Below are 24,715 nucleotides of genomic sequence, written 5' to 3' on the forward strand. Positions count from 1 at the left end.
CTCTAGCATTGCCGTTTATGTGTTTTGCTAGATAAATCTCTTTCTGGAGGTTTCATCAACAGTGAATTTAGCATAGTGATCATTTATTTCTTCAGTGCCATCCAGGTCAATGGCATTTTACAGAGGAGCACGGCAAATTAGCCAAGAAGGAATTTTACAATCTACATTTCAACTGAGGAGCGGGATGGAGCAGAGGGAGAATAGAGGGGGCTGACAGGGAGCAAATGCAGCTTCATGTATTTAGCAGGGCCGTCTTACCCATAGGTGCTAGGGGTGCGGGGCACCCGGGCGCCGGGCTCTCAGGGGCGCCAGGCCAAGAGTCCAGGGCCCGAGAGTTGAGTCCGGGGAAGAGCCCGCCCATTGGTCAGAGCTCCACAGCGGGCTCTGCTGCTGCGGGAGGCTCTACGCCGTGAGTTCAGGGGCGACCGAGCCAGCGAGACACTGAGGCGGCCGGCTGCCTCCGCCCTCCTGCATGCCTGGGACTGGGCAACTGGGAGGGGCGTTGAGCGGATCTTTGCACCCTGGCACCGCATATGCTTAAGACAGCCCTGGTATTTAGATATCATTTGGCTAAAGATGGGAGCAGATAACGGCCAAAGGGGAGGGAGTTGAAGGGAAGCGTTATCGTTGTTCTTGAAAAAGAACATAATTCTTGCAGGCTTAAAAACATTCAGCTGCCAGTTGGCACAATTTCCTTTCAAAGGAATATATTTTGTGTTGAGGCAGGTGCTACACTACCTAGATCAGCCTTTCCCAACCTGATACACTCCAAATGTCTTGAGCTCCAACTTCCATCAGTGATAGCCAGCACAGGCTGCGACTGCGAGGGAGCTTCCCATGGCCTCTCCATGGCCTCCACTGATGGCCTCCTTCTTTGGGCAGCTCATAGTGGCTGCTGGAGAGTGAACAAGGAGGAGGGGAGGCAACAACCACCAAGACCAAGCCTCATATGACACGCCAGCTCCAAGAGGCAGGCAGAGGGCAGGGCCAGCCTTGGAAGGAAGAAAGGGGAATCAGAGCACAAGGAGTCTGAATTTCTTTTCAATTTCTTTTTTCAATACATTTTATTTGTTTTACTAATAAAGAGTACAAATAAACACACATCAATAAAGTCATACTGAATCTCAAGACTTCCCCCATCCCATCCATGGAGTCTTATTTTGAACATCTACAACTGCACATTAGTCCGTACTCCAGTTTTTTTAATATCAAACCATATTGTCCATAATGCTTTTTACACTACAAGTGAGTCAAAATCCTGCTCTTGTTTACCTCTGCTTACAGTGGTCTCCTAAATAACTTACAAATTTTTCCCATTCTTTTATGAAGTTTGTATCCTCTTGGTTTATGAGGTTTCCCATCAGCTTTGCCATCTCGGCATAGTCATGGTTTGCCACTCTTCTCTGCTAGGGACTTTGACATCTTTCCAACTCTGGGCCAATAACATCCATGTGGCTGTTGTTCCATATCTTAATTTCTATTTTAAAAAAAATGCTTTGTGCATCCACGTCTAATCCTGCAGTTATTTACTGCTGTGTTTTTCTTTTTATAAATCTACCAAAGAAAAATAGTACAATACTAGTACAATAGTACAAAAATAGTACAATACAATACAATACATATTAAGGGGTTTCCTTGGGATGGTTGAAAGCATGTGTGCTGTGTCCCGTTGGTGTAGTGGTAGCACCACTCGCCCTTCTTCTGCTAGGAAATGCTCTGCAGGGGGGGAGACAAAATGGGGGGTCTAGTAGGGTCAGTTGGAGGAAGTGATAAATGTCCCTATTTTCATCTGAGAAATGTTGGAGGACATGCATTCATAACACCACCACTTCCTGAGACAGGGCAGGCATCAGTTTTGTGTGGTCCATGCTGTATCATCATGACCCACCTCCATGCCATGGACAACAGGCAGCTACAGATTCTCTCATTTGTCCTTCTGCTGCTGGTGGAGTGAGTGGTGTGCTGGGTGTGGAGACAGAGGAGGTGAGGTGTTGCCTCCACCAACCAAGGAACCAGATGTGGCGGCAGCACCGTGAACAGAACAGAATTTATTAATTTTGGTCACAGACCAGTTCCAGCTCACATACAATATCAGGGAAGTCATAAAACACAATAGGGATACTTTTGAATTTGCAATTGGGTATAACAGGGGCAATACAGATATAGCAGCAGTTAAAAATATATAAGTTAAATCTTAATACTAAAATATAACCTGAAATTGTCACTTAAGGCCTTAGTCATTATGGTAGCACAGCTTGTTCCCTAGAATTTACAGCAGTCGCACAGAATTTGACCACCCTTAGCGTGAACTCTGGATCCCTGTCCTCTACCAGGGATTTTAGACATTGGAGTTTGGACCCATTTGCAGATTTTTGCATAGCAGGGATGATAAATGCAGAGTGTATATCCCCGTAGAAACGACAGCGTAACAAGGCATGAGAGACAGTTTCTACCTCCATCAAGTCACAGGGGCAGACTCGTTCCCCGTATGATTTACCCTCGAATCTCCCCTGCCATAAGGCAGATAGCAGCACATTGAATCTAGCTAGGGTAAACAACCATCTGCATTTAAGTATTTGTAATTTTGACAGATATTTTGCTGAGGTGAACCCTCTCCCATTATCTTTTATTGCTGGGTTTTTATTCATTTCACTCACGTGACACACCATGAATAGAGAAGCTGGAGTAGGAGCAAGCAAGTGCTACTGGTCCGTCAACAAGGCAAGTGCCTGACTATGTGACCAGGTGCCAACAGGCCTGGCCTGAGATACCACACAGTTCTCTCTTTTTTCCAATTTTTTTTATTAATTTCCCACATTTATAACAAAAATAACATTACAAAACACACAACAAATAAAAAACACATTTCAATACAAAAAACTAAACACAAAAACAATTGCTTCTTCAGATACCTAATTTTTATAACACTGTTAACTGACTTCCTCTAATCCCTTCTAACTGAATTTCATTATATCACTTACGTAACAGTTCTTCAAATTCATATTTCTAATAATATTAGAAGATTCTGGAGAGCCAGTGTGGTGTAGTGGCTAGGAGCAATAGACTCGTAATCTGGGGAACCGGGTTCGCTTCCCCGCTCCTCCACATGAAGCTGCTGGGTGACCTTGGGCCAGTCACACTTCTCTGAAGTCTCTTAGTCCCACTCACCTCACAGAGTGTTTGTTGTGGGGGAGAAAGGGAAAGGAGAATGTTAGCCGCTTTGAGACTCCTTCAGGTAGTGATAAAGTAGGATATCAAATCCTAACTTTTCTTCTATTAACTCCTTTCATATACTAACCTCTTCTCCTTCATTAGTACTCTAATCCTTAGTGCTTACTACTACATATTCTTATTCTAATCTCAAACCTAATTGTTACTCCAAGTACATTCTAATTATCTCATATTACAATATTTAGCTAAATATTCTTTAAATTTCTTCCAGTCTTCTTGTGTCTACTCCTCTTTCTGGTCGCAAATTCTTCCACACAGTTCTCATCTTCAACTCAGGCAAAGATTTCTCATAATCCCACAAATCCATCAACACTTTATGAAACTGTTTTAACGTAGCCTATCAATGCAACATACCTTTTGCAATGAAGAGGAGTTTCTTGAGAGAATGAAAACAATTCTTTTATCAATATTCTTCTGCGGTGCTTGGACGGATGCTGCTACACATGGGCACTTGGGAAGGCATCCGTTTATATTGTTTCCACAGCCAACTCCCCTTTCTCCCAAGAATCTACACTGACATATTAACACATGCTCCAGCATTAGGCAGGGTCAGGTCTCTGCCTTGGGCAGCAGAAGCCTCCCAGGTAGCACTCTCATCGGCTCCCCACTGCCCTATCACCCCCACCAGTGATGGAGAAGAGGCGCCGCCATCGACATTGATTTTGGGCAGGTCCGTGTCCATGCTGGGTGAGAGTTCACCTGAAATCGGCGCCAATGGCAGTGGTGCTCCTCCACCAGCGCTAGATGCAGCAGGGGGCTCGGTGGCAGCAAAACGGGTAGTGGTAGCAGCAGCAGCTATAGTGGTGGCGGGACATGTGGCAGTGGCAGGGTAGGGCAGCACTCCTCGTTTCACCTCAAGCAGTGCAAAGGAACGTGCTGCCCCTGGCATGTTAAGGGAGGTTAAGGGAGGTTAAGGGGTGATATGATAGCCATGTTCAAATATATAAAAGGATGTCACATAGAGGAGGGAGAAAGGTTGTTTTCTGCTGCTCCAGAGAAGTGGACACGGAGCAATGGATTCAAACTACAAGAAAGAAGATTCCACCTAAACATTAGGAAGAACTTCCTGACAGTAAGAGCTGTTCGACAGTGGAATTTGCTGCCAAGGAGTGTGGTGGAGTCTCCTACTTTGGAGGTCTTTAAGCAGAGGCTTGACAACCATATGTCAGGAGTGCTCTGATGGTGTTTCCTGCTTGGCAGGGGGTTGGACTCAATGGCCCTTGTGGTCTCTTCCAACTCTATGATTCTATGATTCTATGTTCACACCCTAAAGCAGAGGCAGTTAACCTTTGGCCTTTTAGATGCTGCTGGACTATAGCTTCCATCATCCCTGACTACTGGCCATGTTTGCTAGGTGAGTTGTAACTAGAGAGAGAACTCCTGGTTATTAGGAAGAGTTTCAGAGGGTCCATAGCAAAAGTCATAAATTGTCAGGCTTTGGGGAATCAGCTTCCTCTCCCCCTCTGGCAGTAGAACAGCAGTCACGAAATTAAAAGACGCCTGCTTCTTGGGAGAAAAGCAATGACAAACCTAGACAGCATCTTAAAAAGTAGAGACATCACCTTGCCAACAAAGGTCCGTATAGTAAAAGCTATGATTTTCCCAGTAGTGATGTATGGAAGTGAGAGCTGGACCATAAAGAAGGCCAATCGCCGAAGAATTGATGCTTTTGAATTATGGTGCTGGAGGAGACTCTTGAGAGTCCCATGGACTGCAAGAAGATCCAACCTATCCATTCTTAAAGAAATCAGCCCTGGAAGGACAGATTGTAAAGCTGAGGCTCCAATACTTTGGCCACCTCATGAGAAGAGAAGACTCCCTGGGAAAGACCCTGATGTTGGGAAAGATGGAGGGCACAAGGAGAAGGGGATGACAGAGGATGAGATGGTTGGACAGTGCTCTCGAAGCTATGAACATGAGTTTGACCAAACTGCGGGAGGCAGTGGAAGACAGGAGTGCCTGGCGTGCTCTGGTCCATGGGGTCACGAAGAGTCAGACACAACTAAACGACTAAACAACAACAACAAAGCAGAACAAAGGAAAGGAGTCTTCTTACCAGTTAGAAATCTTTAATGAGCACAGCAAGAGAACAAAGGATTCCTGTCCTAGGAATTGCGGAGCTCCCAATTAAGGGTTCCACCCACTTCCTCCCTAGTCACCCACGTCACTACCACGTTTTGTAACCTGATCTCGTAACCACTGTGCTTTTGGTGCTGCCACCTTATCAGCTCTTCTTGACCTTGGGCTGAGCGGATGAATGTTTTACAGAGACAGTGAATCTGTTAACTCTCTCTCCCAGCACATCTTCTCCTAGCTGTTCCCCATCCAGTATTTCCCAGCTTCTGCCTTCTGAACTATGTCCCTCTGCAAACCGCTATTCCAAATCTATACTGTTCTCCTGCTCCTGGGAAGATTCAGGATCCTGGTCAGAACCAGGGGGAGGGGGAGGCTCCTACCATTCCTCCTCAGTGCATTCCTCCTCAGCATGATCTCTGACATAAATGAGGGCTCCCATCCCCAAAAAGAAAGTTGGTAGAAAGGCTATAAATCCATATAAATCTTCTTACAATGTTTCTTCAAGTTAGATACTCTCTCATAAAAGGGTGTAGGCCTGTGCTAGTAGGCCCAGAACAATGGGGCCAATTGGCACTGTGATCATGCTATATTTCTCATAGGAAGCTGCCTCAAAACAAGTCATTCCATTGGTCCGTCTAGCTCAGTTTCATCTAAACTGACTGGCAGTAGCTTTCAAGGGATTCAAAATGGAGCATATGCCATGGATTGCACCTGAGACCCAGGAGCGCCAGCTTTAGGAGGTGGAGGAGACCGAACTGCCAAGCTGAGCATGACACAGCATCACAGTCAGGCTCCTCCTGAGCGCAAGAGAGGAGGAGCCAAGGCCACTGAAGCTGCGAAGTGCTGGGCAAGACCTCCTCCCAATGACTTGCCTCCTCCTGACGACATGCACATGACACCACTGGCCTCTCCATCTTTGGTCCAAGGTGGCGCCTCTGCTGAAATGCTGCAAAATTCTCCTTTCACACAGGCATGTCTTGCCTTGCATACATACTCCTTTCTAGGTTCTTCACCTGTGGAAAGACATCTTTGGATGCTCGAGGCATGATCTTTCACTTGATAGTGGGCTCAGCGTGAAACCACAAACACTGGCCCAGCGACTTTTCATCTCCATTGTACTGCAGAGTTTACTATAGTGGCTTGCCTGTTCTTTGTGATCCTGATTTCCAGAACAGGGTGAGGCAGGTTACTTGCAATACAACAGGAAGGCAGAACATGGAACTTGCATTATGCTCATCCTCTGTCTAGAAAGATTTTCTCTTTCCCTTCACTAGGCACATTCAGCACAGCTGCACTAGAGTTCAGAAGGGGCTGCTTTTTTATAATTGGGCCTCCATCATTTGAAAGTACCCCACACTACACATCAAAGGGATCCATTACTGAAGCACAACCATTTTAATCAAGGCATTGGATTCTGCAAAACAGAAAAAAGTACTCTCTCTGCCACCACATCAGTCTTGTTACACTGGGTACCAAGGCTTAGAAAGCACAGTTAGATTGAGGTATCATTACTGTTACAGCCTAAATCAGTATTTTAAAACTGTGCCATTTTTGGTGCTTTCCTGATCAGGCCTTATCTATGCCAGTCTGGAACCAGTATAGCAAAACACTATGAGAAAGATAATGCTGTGGGCCTTGGATGTGACAGTTGATTCACCACTTTGCTCCTCTTAGACCACAAAGGGACACGGGTGGTGCTGTGGTCTAAACCACTGAGCCTCTTGGGCTTGCATATCAGAAGGTCTGCAGTTTGAATCCCCATGACAGGGTGAGCTCCCATTGCTCAGTCCCAGCTCCTGCCAACCTTCAGTTCAAAAGCCCACCAGTGCAAGCCAATAAATAGATACCGATGTGGCAGGAAGGTAAATGGAGTTTCCGTGCATTCTGGTTTCCGTCACGGTGTCTGTTGCGCCAGAAGCGGCTTAGTCATGCTGGCCACTTGACTCGGAAAACTGTCTGTGGACAGACACTGGCTCCCTCAGCCTGAAAGTGAGATGAGCGCCGCAACCCCATAGTCACCTTTGACTGGACTTAACCGTCCAGGGCTCCCTTACCTTAGACCTCACTTAGGATTGCTTTGTATATTTCTGTTCTCCCTGTCCATTTGTCATTTCATCGATCCTTGCATTTTCAGAAGCCTGTTGCTACTGAATCATGAATAGGAATTGAACCTAACATTTGACAAGGCAATGTTGTGTAAATACTACAGCAAGTCCTGAAGACTTCTCCCTGGTGGTTACAGAACTGCAAACACAGACTCCAGATCATGTTAGGTCTAATGCTAGGAGTCTCAAAAACAGCCTCTTAAACCGTATAGCCTGTATCTTCTTTGCACTGTTTTTTTTTTTTTTTTTTGCTAGAATGCCCAGTGTGAACCTTCAGATATTTCAGATTATAGCATGTAATGGGTAGGACAATCCTAAGCTATTATCCACCATGCTGGAAGATGTTTGGATGGATAGGAAGTATCCCTCAACAAAGGTTTACCAAGCTCCGCCAGCAGCAGAGAAGCCAACTCCTAGGAGCTGAGGTCCCTTCACCCTCCCCCCATGAAATATTTGAGGGTCTGCCTCAAAGTTAATGGGCATTGCCATTCAAATGGTCTGTGCACCACTGTACTCACCCAAACGGTGGGCATACACTACTGCCAGAGATGTCCCCACCAATGGTAGCCAGTGAGCCCCCTGAAACACGGGTGGGGCACTGAATCAGCATATGATTAACGGGATCTTGTGCAGGCCCTGTTGCTCTCACAGTAGACTTGATCCTGGTCTCTTCACCACATCAGTCTGCAAGATGGTGCGCTGTACAGTTTCCCCCCCCCTGTACACACCTATCTTTCACTCTGGCTCTTATCGGTACAAGGGGTCTGGTGGCCCCCCTCCATCATGCCCTGAAATTGCCAGCCACAGGTTAGGACTGCAGCCTACAGTGGTACCTCGGGTTACATACGCTTCAGGTTACAGACTCCGCTAACCCAGAAATAGTGCTTCAGGTTAAGAACTTTGCTTCAGGATGAGAACAGAAATCGTGCTCCAGCGGCGCGGCGGCAACAGGAGGCCCCATTAGCTAAAGTGGTGCTTCAGGTTAAGAACAGGTTCAGGTTAAGAACGGACCTCCAGAACAAATTAAGTACTTAACCTGAGGTACCACTGCATAAGCACAATTAAAGGTGAAATGCTACAACCACTGATTCGAGAAGTGCAGTTTGCTTTGAATCTTGCACTCTGTTGTGGATTTCCTCCTATAGTGGGTAGGGGTGGAAAAACCTGTCAGTTTGGGTTTCTCATTTTTACAGCCTTCAATTTCAGTTCTCTTCATTTCTACATCCGTTAGAGAAATATTGAGATAGTTTTAAAAATCCTTGAAAAGATTCATCAACATTTTAGTGCAAATTTCCCCTAATAAACCTATTTTTGTATGCAATTTGGCCTAATATACACATTTTTGCAAAGCAATTTCCCACTTAATATAATACAATTTGGAATGTTATTTGCACCAATACATGCATCTCTATGCACAATTTACCCCAGTACATGCATTTTTGTGTGCATTACCTGGCCAAAGAACTGCCTTACAAAATTTGGAGAAATATGAATTCCAAAGGCTGGCTGTATTTCGTTTCACATATTGTTTTGGGACATGCAAGTTAGGAAGGGTCAGGGCTTTAGGGAGAATTCACAGGAACTTAGTTCCGGCACCTCTCAGGTGGGTGCCATTGCCATTGGGAAGTGTTCATGGCGAGTTCCAGCACCTCTTTTTCTAGAAAAATGGCACTGGGAAGGGTTGCCTTTAAATGTGAACCTAATTAAAAAATTTCCCCCTTCTCAAACTTCAGGAGATGTTCATGTGTCTTTCCTGATATATTCCATGTAATTTAAACTGACACACTGATTTTATCACAATATTTTATTCAGCAACAATTTTTAAAAATTGAATTTCCAGAGTTCCAAAGCCAGAGTTGTCAAATCCTGAGTTTCCAGATTTGCATTCAATGGCAATCAATCAGATTGCTTGCCTTTAGTTTTTAAGCACTGTCATAAACATATATAACTAAAAAAAAATTCCCCTTTATAATTTAATTTATAAAATACTTTGGGTGCTACATTAAAAAAAAAAAATCACAGGCAGCATAGTGCACGCTCACTTATCACACACACTTATTACACACACATACACAAAAACAATACAATCCTGTTTTCTTCCACCAGAAATAGATATTGTGAGAAGGACTCTTATAGACAAAGGAAGCCACTACTCAACAAGAAACTTGTATTTAATTAAATGCTTTGCAAAGATACATGAATAAAGCTATGCGTATGGCTTTTCTTTCTTTTTGTGTGTGTTTATTTTCAAAAGAAACAAAACAAGAAACGAGAGAGCATAATTCTTCAAGAAAGGAACGGACCCCTGTATCCACATGCTCTGTGTAAAAAAGATATGCTGATGTACACAGCATTCTGTATATGGTATAACCATAAGGGAGAAAAATGCACAGAATAACATTTTCTCCCGGACACCAGAAAACTAATACTAAATTCTACCAAAAAAAATAAGTTGATGGCAACAGTCTTTTATTTTCTCAGGATTTTACAGACACCATTTTAGCACCATTCCCTTTTTTTAATTAAAAAAAACAAAACCATTTTACTTTATTATATTATATTGCCCTGCCTTATATTGCCCTGCCTATATCCATTCTTGGAATTATAACAGAAGCATAGCACCTTGTTGTATCTAGAACAAACACTAGATTATTAAATGCATCCCAGTTTCTAGAGATGAGGTAGCTCATGCTAAGAAATGATGGACCATTGGCTTGCCCTGATTGATCAAGGCAGTTAAGTCAGAGTTTCCGGTGATGCATGACCAGTTGTTAAGCGAAAGTGTATCTCAGCAACAGTAATTTATATTAATACTTGGTTTTGGGGTTAATATATGGGAATACATGACAACACACATAACTGGGCAATAGACTAGAGGCAGTAGGGAAATCCCGATGTCATGAAGTCATTCGGGAGTTTTGATATTGACCACAATGCAACAAAACTCTATCCACTGACTATAACTTAGAAGAGGTAATTTCCCATTGGGGATTGCTCATTAGACAGGCAACCAACCACCAATCACTGCCCCAATCCCAACCACTGATTTTGAATTGGAGACTTTGGGGGTAAAACATTACCAAACCGTCGACTTATTAACAGTAATTGGAATTATGCATTTAGCTAACTACATTAGGTAGCACGTGTTGTTCTTAATTTTGTAGAATTTGAGCCGTAAGGAATGTGCACACCATCTACTTCAGCTCTCTTCACTGTGTCAGAGTACATAAACGCACGATATGCATTATTCCCTATGATTCCAGAGGATAGCTTTCATCAGAGTGCTTGATGGTTCACAAATGGTGGCCAGGACTGAAAGGGATGTCTATACACACTTGCAAATGGTGGCAAACAGCTTTGTGTTCCCGATTTTGCTGCAGCAGTTGACAAGTCACTGCTTAGCTTTACAGCAGCTTGTTTCTTTCGCAGTAGGAGCCGCTGCCTCGAAATCAGGAAGCAGAGTTTCAGCTGCATCCAGTGCTGATCTCTACTGCATGCATAACTCTTCTTTTGGATCGTATCTGATCAGGGGTCAAACGAAAGCAGAAAGAAGGCTGTTTCACAGATTCAAATTTTTCCAAAAGTTTGAAATGGCTTAGCTTAAGAACGTTGCCCACGAGCTCATGGAAACTTAAGTCCTTTGTTGCACTAAGGATAGACTCTGACATTAATTCCCCCTACTTACATCATGGAAGTGAGACAAAAATGCAAAAGAAGCGAGCCTTTGTAATATCATTGTGGTAAGAAAGCATCTGATGAACGGTTGGCAAGCTTCCAGTGACTTTTGCCAATTGGATGCATCAGAGTTGCATTTAAACATTTGGAAACTGCAGACTCTCACACCTTTTGCCTATTTTCTATGCTGTTTCAGAAGGGCATAAACTAAAGAGACAAGGAAATTAGCCCTGGCAAGATGCGCATGAACACTACTGGAAAGTTAATATCAGTTAAGTAGACATTAACCTTGTCCCAAAACACTTCCAAATGTGTATTGAATACCTACTATGGTTGACTACTGAAATTGGGAGCAAAGCTGAAGCAATGATGTTCTGTTTGCAGAGAGTATACCACACCTTTACAATTCATGGTGCGATTCACTGGAGGAATTGATGGCAACACTGTTAGTAAAATCTCTTGGCAATGTTTCATTGAGCTACCTTGATGTTCAAGAACATTCTACAGTGTGAAATTGCCCAAAGAATATTCTGAACATTCCAAGTTTCGTGACGAAAGTGAAATCTCAGATTGGCTGGGGGAATCCCTCACATGAGCTGGAGGGACAGGAGGAGCTATATGCTAAAGCAAAGTGACCCCAAACTGGAAAGCTAAGTGGGCCCCAGGAGATAGTGAATTTCCTTGAGTTACCAAACCCAGGTGCAGAATTGATAGTGGTGGTGGTGGTGGTGGGGAGCTAAACAGCAAATGAGATGGACTGAAAACCAGGGAGTTGAGGAAATGAGTTGTGGTAAAGTCATGAAGTTGAATGACGGAAGTCCAAGGATAAAGTGGAACATGAGGAAACCTCACACAGGGCAAAGAGGACAGGAGTGGTTTTGTACTATTAGCAAGAAAGAAATGGAAAGGTGAGGGAGCTTTGGAGATGGTGGGCCCAGTGGCCTTAGGGGTCCCTGTGTCTGGAGCCTGAGGGGGCCTCTGTACCTTTAAGAGTTACATAGAAGGGATAATTTGACTTTTCTTCCTTGACCACAGCACTGTGACTTGGCTAATCTAAGGGATCAGTAAAGGCCAATAGGTGGTTCAGGGCAGGGGTCAATTTCACATATTAATTTGAAGTAACTAACCAGTTATTGGTGTACTGGCTTCTTTAAAAAAAATATCAGTGTCATAATCTACAACGCCTCACTGGTGCAGTAGTGAGTTTAACTTGGTGGACAATTGACCGTCTTACATATACCCATCTGTTTAGAGTACTTGCTTCATGTGAATTGCACCCATTTTAAACTGAGCAGAAACCCCATGTATAAATAATAATGACGGTGATGTTTTTCTTTTGTTTTTAATTAAGAAACATGTTAGCTATTTTTGCATCAAAGGGTGGTCATTTGTCCTTCTAAAGTCCTATTACTTCATTAAAAAAGTTGACTTGGGACAATTAAGACTGAAGGTGTGTAAGTCAGTAAAATAAATAACCTAAAGCAGGCCAGGGAATTAGAAAGAACTGTTATATACAATGCTGATTCCAATATCAGCCATTATTTCAAGAGTCTCAGGATTAACTTCACTCAGTCTAAATTCTTGTGTTTTGTTGCTGTTGTTTCCCAATGCTTGTGAATATGTATGTTTCCCCCCCTTTTTTATTTATTTATTGTTTTTTCTTTTTTTCCTTTTTTTACTACACAAAACAAACTGGCCCAATCTCTATTCCAAACTCTTGGTCTGCACTTCCAATGTCCACTGGAGCAATGTCGACTATAGGTAAGCGTGCCACATTCTGTGTTTTGTATTCGAAGACGGTGCTGCCCACGTTCCCATTGCGTTTCTGCAAGAAAAGGAAAACAAGAGAGGAGGGAAATGACTTGAGGCTATTGGTCAGATCCTCTGCAAACCAAGAAGAAAACTAAGCCTACTTAGCCCATAAACATGTGCTATGCTGGGTGCAAGGGATGCGGGTGGCGCAGTGGGTTAAACCACAGAGCCTAGGACTTGCTTATCAGAAGGTTGGTGCTTCGAATCCCTGCGACGGGGTGAGCTCCCATTGCTCGGTCCCTGCTCCTGCCAACCTAGCAATTCGAAAGCACGTCAAAGTGCAAGTAGATAAATAGGTACCACTCCGGCGGGAAGGTAAACGGCGTTTCCATGCGCTGCTCTGGTTCACCAGAAGCGGCTTAGTCATGCTGGCCACATGACCCGGAAGCTGTACACCGGCTCCCTCAGCCAATAATGCGAGGTGAGCGTCGCAACCCCAGAGTCGGTCACGACTGGACCTAATGGTCAAGGGTCCTTTACCTTTACCTATGCTGGGTGCAGTGAAGATTCAGGAAAGGAAGGGGGAAAGAAAGCACTTCTTTGCACAGCGCATAGTTAAACTATGGAGCTCGCTTGCACAGGAGACAGTGACAACCATTAACTTGTCTGGCTCTAAAAAAGAATTGGACACATTCCCGGACAATATGGCTATCAATGGCCGCTAGCCATGTTGATTATGATCTGGCTCCACAGCTGAAGGCAGCAAAGCTTCTGAATACCAGTTGTTGGGAACCTTAGGAGGGGAGATTGTTCTTGTCCTTAGATTCTCCTTGAGGGTTTCTCTGCAGGCATCTGGTTGGTCACTGTGGGAACAGGATACTGGACTAGATGAGCCTTTGGCCTGATCCACCAGACTCTTCTTATGACCAGCTCCAGTGTGTTGCACATAGACGCACCCCCATAGCCCTCCTTAGTTATTACAATCACTACTTATCCGTAGTTCGCAGTAGCTAAATGCGGCCTCCGACAACCGAGGTGGGCTGCAATCTGATACACACGTCCCGAGCTTATAACTGAGAAGACGTGTCCCAAACGGAGTGCCTGCTATTTAGCGTACACAAAAGTCTGGGCGATTATATGCTATGTTAAAGGACAGCCTGGTTTGTGCAGAAGAGCCGCTACAACACACCGGCAACAAAAGAAGGACTATAGAAAAAGAGGTGCCAGAAAGCCACTTCCGAACTGGAGAGGAGGTGGGGTTGCGGGCCCACGCCCTCCCCACGAACGTGGGGGCTGACTCACAGCCCCAGCGAGAATGAGGGAATCCTCGGGCGCGTCATCTCCCCGATCAGCCAATCGGCTGGCCAGGGAGGCGTGGCCTGGGCTACTTAGGGCCGGCGCACCTGATGATTTTCCTCTCTTCTCCGCTTCAGCTGCTCCGGTTTCCCACCCCGCCCACCCTTAGGTTTAGCTCTTTGACATTGCTATGGACTTTGGTTGGTCGTAGGCATTGGTAGGGGTATTGTTATGCAAATGAGGGGGGAAGGAAGCGCCATCACCTTCCCCCAAAGCAAAGGGTAGTCCGGTAAAGGATTCTGGGGGGCGTTGCCCTGTCCGAAGCCTATGGAGGTGTGGGCCTAAGGCACCCCCCCTGAGCGGTGACCCTGGGGGAGCTCCTAGTTGATGTACATCAGCAGCACACACCTCCCCCACTGGTGGTTAACCCTTACCAGCCTTCATGCAATTAGGCTGAAGCCGGTTAGTTGATAGGACCAATGCCTAAGCCAATATCGCTCAATTCGTGCAATCAATAAAGTTGTGGCCTTTTAAGCCCATTAACCTTAATATACCGTGTCCTGTGTCTTTATTTTCCAAGGGGGGAGGGGGACTTGCCACGCAATTCACCATGAGCGCCTCCCTTGTTCTCTTAGAATGGCAACGGCACCCACCTGAAGGGTGCCGGAACTGAGTTCCAGCGAGTTCCAGCTGGAAAACAGCCCTGATTATAACTCAGTGATAGAGCACTTTCCCCCCAAAAGGTTTAATCCCTGGGGGATTAAATCCCTGGGGGAGAGGGAGACAATTTTCTGAAATTGCCGGTCAGTGTAAACAATACAGTCGTATCTTGGTTTTCGAACAGCTTAGTTCTCGGATGTTTTGGCTCCCGAACGCCACAAACCCGGAAGTGACTGCTCCGGCTTGCAAACTATTTTTGGAAGCCGATCGTCTGATGGGGCTTCCACGGCTTCCGATTGGCTGCAGGAACTTCCAGCAGCCAATCGGAAGCCGCACTTTGGTTTCTGAATGTTTTGGAAGTCAACCGGACTTCCGGAAGTGATCCCGTTTGACTTCCAAGGTGTGACTGTACTGAGCTAGATGAAGGAAAGGACTGACTTTGTATAAAGCTGCTCCCTGTGTTCCTATATTTAGCTGGCTCTTGGCAGGCAGATAAAATTGCCAGTTCATACCATATATAGAAGCTGCTATGGGCCTTTGTTGTGTGTAGCATCATTGTGACTGTCCAAGGTATGTTGAGCATTCCCTTCCACTCAACTGCCATCTGGCTGTGATGACCAATTAATTGCACAGGGCCTTCACTGTGACTGGAAATTACACAGTGCAACTGGTTGTGGTATCATTTGCCCCCCTGCATTGTAAATTCTGATTTCAAAACCCAATGCTGTGGGGATATTCTCTTGCTGAGAGAAGCTTGTAGTAAAATCCTGTTTTGCTTCATGTCTCATTAGGAATGCCCAGTGCTGAAAATGCAAAACAAAGAAACCCGCCAACTTACGCTGCAGCTGTCTTGAAGGACAGTGTATCTAAAGCGGCTGTTTCCTTCAGCTTTAATCTCAAGGTCATTAGCTGCCTTCAGGACCACAGCTTTCTTCAGGTTCTTGGCTTGGTCATCCATGTACCCTATGCTGTTCTTGCAAAGGTAGGTGATATTCTGAGAAGCTTCTTTGGACAGCAAACGGAGGAAAGTCATTTGAGTGACAGCAGTGTTGGGTGACTCACTATCTCCGTAGACAAACTGCAGAGGTATGAAGAAGTGAAAACTCATTTACACAACTCTAGATAATATCTCCTCTTCTCCCCTAAATCCATGCAATTCAGTTGAAGTATAACTGAAACAGCTTGCTACACAGTATAAGGAATTTTAATTTAATATCTGAAAGACTGTCTCCTTCCTCCCCTCCTTCTTGGGTGCTGAAATTGGCAGAGGAGGACCTCTTAGTAGTTCCACTGCTCTCAGAAGTTTGGGGAGGTGTGGTGGCCCAGGAGAAGACATTTATCCATGGTGGCCTCTAAGGTGAGGTGTGTTTTTATGCTGGCATTTGATTCTGCTTTGCTGCAATTTGTTACTCCTGTACATTACAAAATTGCTTTTGTCATTCTAATTCGCAAGCAAAACTGAGAGCTTTGGCTGCCAAATTGCCAATAATCAATCTAATACATAAAATACATGATATATTAAAAACCAGACATATTAATAACTAAATGTGCTTATATTTTTCAACTCACCTAGATTTATAATACTATTTTCATTATGGATTACATTTCTAAAAACCTCCAAAAGACAACGATGAGGTGAATACCCCCCCCCAAAAAAAGTAACTTTAATTACCTGTGAACCTCTATTCATATCAAGTCCATACCATACGGGCTTTAGGTCAGATGATCTACTAGTCCACCACGTTTTACGTGGGATGCTAGCTGGGTTGGCAGGTATACACGATTCTCCTGTTTCCAAATTGCAGAATACTTTGATAGCATCTTCCACACAACCCTGATTAGGATCAATCCAATATTCTCCTGCAAAGATCAAACAGGAAAGTTTAAAGCAAGACAAACCAGCAATTACTGGTCCAGGTAAGGTCCAGTGACTAGGTCATAATTATCGCACACAGGTTTCTTCCAGTAAAAGTATACAATGGCGTAAACCAGTTTTGTAAGGCAACAAGCAAATGCGTAGACGTCTGGAAGTAAACACCACTGAACAAAGTAGGACTTGTTTCCAAGTAAGTATGCTTAGGACCATACTACAATTCTTCTGGTTCAATATCATCCATTCAAAAATGAGTCATGCAGTGGTAATGTAACAAATTAATATGGGGCATCTTTAGAGAAGGGGTGGAAAGAGAATTCAACAGTCAGCGGAAGGAAGGGAAAAAGCTCCGTATACAAAAACCTGAGAACAGTTGAACTAATCCTCAAACACTACATTCACGTTGCCAGCACTTCAATCTCGGGACAGGTTAAATTGGTGTTATATACCATGTTGCCGTTTTATTTTTATTTTTATCATTAATTGAATTTATATACCGCCCTATACCTGGAGGTCTCAAGGCAGTTCACATAAAAAGATCACAGTACAGTTGTACCTCGGGTTAAGAACTTAATTTGTTCTGGAGGTCCGTTCTTAACCTGAAACTGTTCTTAACCTGAGGTACCACTTTAGCTAATGGGGCCTCCCGCTGCTGCTGCACAATTTCTGTTCTCATCCTGAGGTAAAGTTCTTAATCTGAGGTACTGTTTCTGGGTTAGCGGAGTCTGTAACCTGAAGCGTCTGTAACCTGAAGCGTCGGTAACCCGAAGCACCACTGTATATAAAATAAAAATAAAAGCAATAACCCAATAATAGCCCCCACCCAAAAAAAGAACCACATTTTAAAAGGGTATGGGATGTTGATCAGGTCAACCAAAGGCCTGGTTAAAAAGGAATGTTTTTGCCTGGCACCTAAAGGTGTACAGTGGTACCTCGAGTTACATACGCTTCAGGTTACAGACTCTGCTAACCCAGAAATAGTGCTTCAGGTTAAGAACTTTGCTTCAGGATGAGAACCTCCAGACCTTTTCAGGTGATATTTGAATACGGCTGCATAAAGTTTAATATTTATGGGCTTGGATCTCAATTTAGTCTCCCACAAACTCAAAGGTTCTTTCCACCCATGGAAGACTCTTGAATTTTGCAGCTCCTTCCACTGTTCCAGAGGCTGCCACAGTCCAAGGAAACAGATTTTCGTAGGGTTCGAAGGCTTGCAGTGGGGAAGAAGAATTGGTGAGAGTCACCTCTCCCCTCCCATCTGGCAGTGGAAGGAAAGTCATGAGCCAGGTCATTTTATTATATTTAGTCATTCTTATAAGCTTATTCCACTCTGAAGACTCTAGGACAGAGCTTTCCAAACTGTGTGTTGTGACATGTTACTGTGTCGGCTGCAGTGTGCAGGTGTGTCGCTGGGAAGGGGTTAGTTTACCTCCAGTTTGCCAGTAAAACGGAATTACTGTGTTGTGAAATGTTGCATGTCTAAAAAGTATGTCACCAACATGAAAAGTTTGAAAAGCTCTGCTCTAGGAGGTTGCAAGAGATTTGGCTGAAATATTTGATAACTCCATCACGGTTAACCAGTTTTTCTTAATTTGTGTTGATAAGTTCAAGGGGAAATCGTTTTTCTTGGAAACTGTGTTAAATCACTCCAGCAGATATTGTTGAGGGTTTTTTCTTTTTAGATGAAGAGATATGAGGCGAACTGCAATTTTTGCTGTTCTCATCTTCTCTAGCAATTCTTAGACATTCTTGTCTTATGGACCACAATTCTGGCTTGCTTCCTCATTGAGAGCCAGTCTGGTGTAGTGGTTAAGAGTGATAGGCTTGTAATCTGGGGAACCGGGTTCGAGTCTCCGCTCCTCCACATGCAGCTGCTGGGTGACCTTGGGCCAGTCACACTTCTCTGAAGTCTCTCAGCCCCACTCACCTCACAGAGTGTTTGTTGTGGGGGAGGAAGGGAAAGGAGAATGTGAGCCGCTTTGAGACTCCTTAAGGGGAGTGATAAAGCGGGGTATCAAATCCAGACTCCTCCATTGCAGATCACCACATTTTCTTATGTCATGGCTCCCATATGAAAGACTAATTAAAACCCAGTTTCTTCTACACTCTGACACAGATGTACTGAACATGTAGGGTAAAGAGAAAGAGGATCAGTTGCTACATAGCAGATAGACATTGCTATGGTGGTGCTTCTAAGACCTAAGAACATTCAGTGCTGTGGCAGACTGCAGAAGTTTTAAGTCTACATCAGTTGATACATGCGGCAGCTAGACTGGTGACTGAGAGCGGCCGCCGAGACCATATAACACCGGTCTTGAAAGACCTACACTGGCTCCCAGTACGTTTCTGAGCACAATTCAAAGTGTTGGTGGTGACCTTTAAAGCCCTAAACAGCCTCGGTCCAGTATACCTGAAGGAGCGTCTCCACCCCCATTGTTCTGCCCGGACACTGAGGTCCAGTGCTGAGAGCCTTCTGGCGGTTCCCTCACTGTGAGAAACTAAGTTACAGGGAACCAGGCCTTCTCAGTAGTGGCACCCACCCTGTGTAACACCCTCCCACCAGATGTCAAAGAGAAAAACAACTACCAGACTTTTAGAAGACATCTGAAGGCAGCCCTGTTTAGGGAAGCTTTTAATGTTTAATAGGTTATTGTATTTTAATATTCTGTTGGAAGCTGCCCAGAGTGGCTGGGGGAACCCAGCCAGATGGGCGGGGTATAAATAATAAATTATTATTATATTATTATTATATTTGCCTTCATCAACAGTGACTCTGACAGCCGACATACATACATACATACATACATACATACATACATACATAGACAAACAAACACGTACCACTCTTCTTGGATGGATGACACAGCCTCAGGTCATCACAGGTGCGGGCTGGATGTTTCTTAGATCCATCAGGGCTACGCATGGTTTCAATCTGACTACTCAGCGACTTCAGTGTGGCATGGACTCCCGGGTCTGTTTTATTGTTGTCATCTGGGGCAGCTTCGTCTTCTGTGAATTCTGGCAGTGGATCGTGCATCATATCGTCATAATGTCCCATGATGTCCCCAAGTGCAGCAGTGAGATGGCCTGGAGGACCAGGGGGACCTGGGGGACCAGGGTCACCTGGTGGACCCTAAAGGTAAAAGTAGTGAGAGAGACCAGACTCCTGATGACTCAGTGAAATGCCTGGGGCACAAGCTATGAAGGGACAGCATTCTAGCCGCCGAGACCATATAACACCGGTCTTGAAAGACCTACATTGGCTCCCAGTACGTTTCCGAGCACAATTCAAAGTGTTGGTGCTGACCTTTAAAGCCCTCAACGGCCTCGGTCCAGTATACCTGAAGGAGCGTCTCCACCTCCATCGTTCTGCCCGGACACTGAGGTCCAGAACTGAGGGCCTTCTGGCGGTTCCCTCACTGCGAGAAGCCAAGTTACAGGGAACCAGGCAGAGGGCCTTCTCGGTAGTGGCACCCGCCCTGCGGGACGCCCTCCCACCAGATGTCAAAGAGAACAACTACTACCAGACTTTTAGAAGACATCTGAAGGCAGCCCTTTTAATGTTTGATGTATCACAGTATTTTAATATTCCTTTGGAAGCCGCCCAGAGTGGCTGGGGAAACCCAGCCAGATGGGCGGGGTATAAATAATAAATTATTATTATTATAGCTAAATTGCTAAACAACACCTGGGTGTGTTGATCTGGCATGCCCAACTGCAATGGATTTGCGAGTAATGGAGGAGGGATGATTGCATTGTCCCAGCAAGAAAACACTACAGTTACAGCTGAGCAACAACTGGACAAATACTTTGACACAGGATGGTGGTCTGAAGACCATCTAATCCTACGCAACATGGCCATGCTGCCTGGGGCGATGGAAGTTGTAGCCCCAGACGTCTGGAGAACAGCAGGTCGGGAAAGACTGCTATACAATGTGCAGTGAACACTTAACTGGGAATAAGTCCCATTAAATTCAAAGAGTTGATCGGGCATGTAGAAGATTGTGCTGTCAATTAATGAACTCACTTTTCTGCCATAAGCACTCAAAGCAGTTTGTAACAAATCAATCTAATTTCATCTGGTGCTAATCAATCTAATTTCAACACAGTGCTGTTAAACACTGTTGAAATCGATCTAATTTCCGTTTTTCTTTTTTTGACATAAATAAACAAGAATAAATAAATAAATAATAAAAATGTATACCCCACCACTGAGACCATTCCATTGTAACTATCCAACCTCCCAAAATTTCAACACCTCTTGCGATAGTTTGGCCCCTTTCCATTTTAACAGTACAAATTCTACAAACACCCTCCATATCTCCTCAGAATCATTTCTCCTGCATATTCACCATCTTACCTTAATGACCCATGTTAATTTATCATGACAGTAGTACCTCTGGTTACGTACTTAATCCGTTCCGGAGGTCCGTTCTTAACCTGAAACTGTTCTTAACCTGAAGCACCACTTTAGCTAATGGGGCCTCCCGCTGCCACCGCCGCGCGATTTCTGTTCTCATCCTGAAGCAAAGTTCTAAACGCAAGGTACTATTTCTGGGTTAGCGGAGTCTGTAACCTGAAGCATATGTAACCTGAAGCGTATGTAACCCGAGGTACCACTGTAATAGCTATATCCCACAAAATTGATCTAATTTCAACACAGCGCATCCTTTTTTTCGCTAATCTCCTCCTTTGGAAATTAAGTAGAGAGTCGCTTGCCCTCCAAAGCAACAAAATTCCCAGTAGTAAAATTACTACCAATAGCTATCTTATTTTTTGCACCAGTAGTAAATGCTGTACAAACTGATACAGCCCCAAGGCACCGCCACCCTCCCTAAATTTCCCATTGTTTACCTCAGGTCCTGCTTCTCCTAAATTTCCTCTTACACCAGGAGGTCCAACTGGCCCATGCGGTCCAGGATTTCCTTCTTTACCTGAAGGCCCAACTGGACCTGGAGGGCCCTGCATTGGGAAGGAATTTGCACATTAATCACCCACTTCAGCTGAAGAGTTATACTTCTGGTTTTTCCTCCGTCTTATGTACCCCAATCTTATACATTAATCTTAACATTAATGACTCACATTGAATGTAACTGATCTGTAGAAAAGACTCTATAACCTGAAAATGGAGATACTACACATATTTCTGTAATTCCAAGAAAATCTTTAATAAAAACTATTTTTTTAAAAAAAAAGTATCTCTGGACTCAGCTATACAGCTGCAAATAAAACATTTCAAGTGTGTTTTAAGTGCAATATACAATGTGACACTAGATGGCAATAGCGAGCCTTATGGAAAATTCAATGCAAAAAAGCATTTTCAGAATTTTTTTATATATGTGTAGATTCCACCTCTGTATTTTAAGGCACAGATACAGAGCTAAGGCACTGTTTAATTTGGCCTTGCATCTACTTTTTATTCTCCCTTTCTTTAGTTTCATGTTGCATCATATTATATGGTTATTTTTGTTGCTAAAAGAGTCGTGTTGAAAGCTGCCCTGGGAATTTTTTGTTATAGGGCAGCCTACAAATGCTATAAGTAAATAAATAACATCTAACCTGGCATCTAAGCAGGTAGGGCATGAATAACTGAGGGCAGAATCTGTCACACTATCTGTGCTTTGTTCATATGCAAAAAAAAAAAAATGGAATTGTGTTTGCAAGGAACAGGGAGGCAGTGTAAGTGATGCAAGGACATAATGGGAAAATATTGCAAAGAGTGAACTGGGAAACATAACTAAGGGTCATTAAAGATATGCAAATTAGCACACAGGGCACACACCATTTGCTCCATGAATTCCATTCACCTTTGTACACAAAAAAAATCCAAGCATTTCCATAACCTTGAGGGATAGTACCTTGTTATTTGGGATTGAAAATTGAGATCCTCTGCAAGCTAACTTTTTTATTTTGGACAAATCCAAGATTATCTTTGGAAAAGAATAGGACAAATAGCCTCAAGCAATAACCTTGCTTAACGAAAGTACATTGTAATCCCCATGCAAAGTTCATTTACTTTGAAATCAACAAAACACCATCTGCACAACAGCAAACTTTCAACGGGGGGGGGGGGGAATCTAATTGTTTCCATATTGTTTTTCATATCTGGTGTACTCACTCTAGGGCCAAATGGACCTGGAATCCCAGAACTGCCTTGTTCACCGATAGGACCCTGCAGGGAAATAATATGGGTGAGGCATTATTTAAAATAAACATTATGGTAGTGTTGTGAGTTTGGGTGTTAAGATGTGTGCCAGACTCCTCTAATCCCTGGACCCTGCAAGTGTTAGAATTTAATCAAGGCTTAATTCTTGGAATAGCCAGGTTAGCCTCCTGATGAGCTGGTAGCCTGGTACCCTTAAGGGGGAATTAAATTAAGGGGTTAAAACAGTAAATGGATGGAGCCCCCTCCCTCAGCAGATTGAGAGAGCTGGGGGTGCAATGATGTGACTGGGAAGGAAAGCAGCAAGCCGGAGAGAGAGTCAGAAAAATATTTGAGAGCAACATTTGATTTCTGTTTGAAACCTGCGGCTATGAGAGAGAGAAAAGACCCTTTGGGGGTGTTAATGCTGTGAACCCCTCTATCACAGGCTCAGGTTGTATATGTAGGTAAATAAAGCATATATAATATCACCACAGTCTCTGCTGTGCCTCATCCCCAAAGGAAACACGAGCCCTGGGTTTGGGACTTTCGTTTTCACTTGCTTTTAAAAGTGAATGGTTGTTTTGTTATAATCCGCCCTGGGACCTTATGGAAAAGAGTGAGTAGGAAATATTGGGTTTTCTCCAACTAAGTTATACTCAGAGTAAACGCACTGAAAAGAATGGGTTTAAGTTAGTCATGTGAACAGATTTCAGTGGGTCTACACTTTGTTTGACTGAGTTTGGATACTGTTATGTACTGAAGTTCTCACCCTGGGCCAGCAGGGGGATACTGTAGATAGTTCAGGTCCACATATGCAAATAAGGGATCGAAAGTGACGTTCAGTGATTGGATAGCTACAGAAAGTTGTTACAGTTACGTTGTACTGGAGCTCTATATAAGCAGGCTGGCTGAACCCTTCGGTTCAGTTGTGTTCCAGCTTACAAATAAAGAGCTGCTTTGGAGAAATTGCTGCGTCATCTGCTATGTCTACCCACTATTCAACAGATACAATCCCAAATAAATAAATAACGCAGTTCATCATAAGAGGATGCAAAAGCAAAATTGCCTGGAAAATGTTGCCTATTGTGTTATATGCCCAAGCTTGCAAATAGTCACACATCTACCTTCCTGTGGCAAGAGCTTTCCAGGCAAAGAAGAAGAAGAAGAAGATGATGATTTTGATGGGGTGATTGTAAACTAGAAGGGACTTGGTACTCATCTCTTTCAAGTTCTTGATATGGCAAAAGATTTGCATTTTGGGGTTGAGGGCAAGCAGATAAGAAAGAAAAATGTGTTAGTACATTTTATTTGCAAGACACACAGAGGACCCTTTGGAGTGTGGGGATTCTGAAAAGCAAACAGAGTGCACTGCCTACAAGAGGCTCCCTATTAACTGCAGTGAGGAAGGGGAAAACCCTTCTATCAAAAGTAATAGGAAGATCATGCACAGTTGCTCCATATATACAGTGGTATGTGTTATAAGAATTTTAAGGTCTTATATATATAATAAATGTTCATAAATGTACCAACCAAGCATGTACATAGATCAGCAGAGGAAGACCGACCTGAAACCATTTTGACTCCCAAACTGACCAAATGTTTTCTCTGCAAGGAGGGAGGGGGTCAGGGAAACTTCCCATTGTTACAGGAATTTAGTAATCACCATTTCCAAGGGTGACAGACTACCAGGAAAGGCAATCAGATAAGGCATTATCAGATAACCCGACAGACAGGAAAAACAACAACATTCAAATTTCTGTTGTAGATCACCTTTTCTGTGATGTAGGTATGATGTTTGTGGGGGGTGGTCTTGGGTTACACCCCTTCTGTGATGTATGTATGATGTATGGAGGGGTGGTCTTGAGCACCAGGGCAGGGAATTTAAAATGTCTATATAAGGGC

The 24,715-nt window shown here is 43.9% G+C and overlaps 1 protein-coding gene across 2 annotated transcripts in view; it reads right to left on the bottom strand.

The window, feature by feature from the left end:
* Positions 1-9,201: 9,201 nt before the first annotated feature.
* COL5A2 (collagen type V alpha 2 chain) overlaps positions 9,202-24,715 on the bottom strand; it is a 178,271-nt gene continuing 162,757 nt past the window's right edge. For both annotated transcript variants that reach the window (XM_083467403.1, XM_083467402.1), the window contains 6 exons: positions 22,787-22,840; positions 21,523-21,630; positions 19,510-19,801; positions 16,468-16,655; positions 15,634-15,873; positions 9,202-12,912 (listed from right to left, as the gene is read on the bottom strand). In XM_083467403.1, coding sequence (XP_083323529.1) covers positions 12,766-12,912; positions 15,634-15,873; positions 16,468-16,655; positions 19,510-19,801; positions 21,523-21,630; positions 22,787-22,840 — 1,029 coding nt within the window. In that variant the 3' untranslated portion in view covers positions 9,202-12,765. The remainder of the gene's footprint in view (positions 12,913-15,633; positions 15,874-16,467; positions 16,656-19,509; positions 19,802-21,522; positions 21,631-22,786; positions 22,841-24,715) is intronic.

This window comes from Podarcis liolepis, assembly GCF_965112155.1.
Source record: "Podarcis liolepis genome assembly, chromosome: 1".
Taxonomy (NCBI): Eukaryota; Metazoa; Chordata; class Lepidosauria; order Squamata; family Lacertidae; genus Podarcis; species Podarcis liolepis.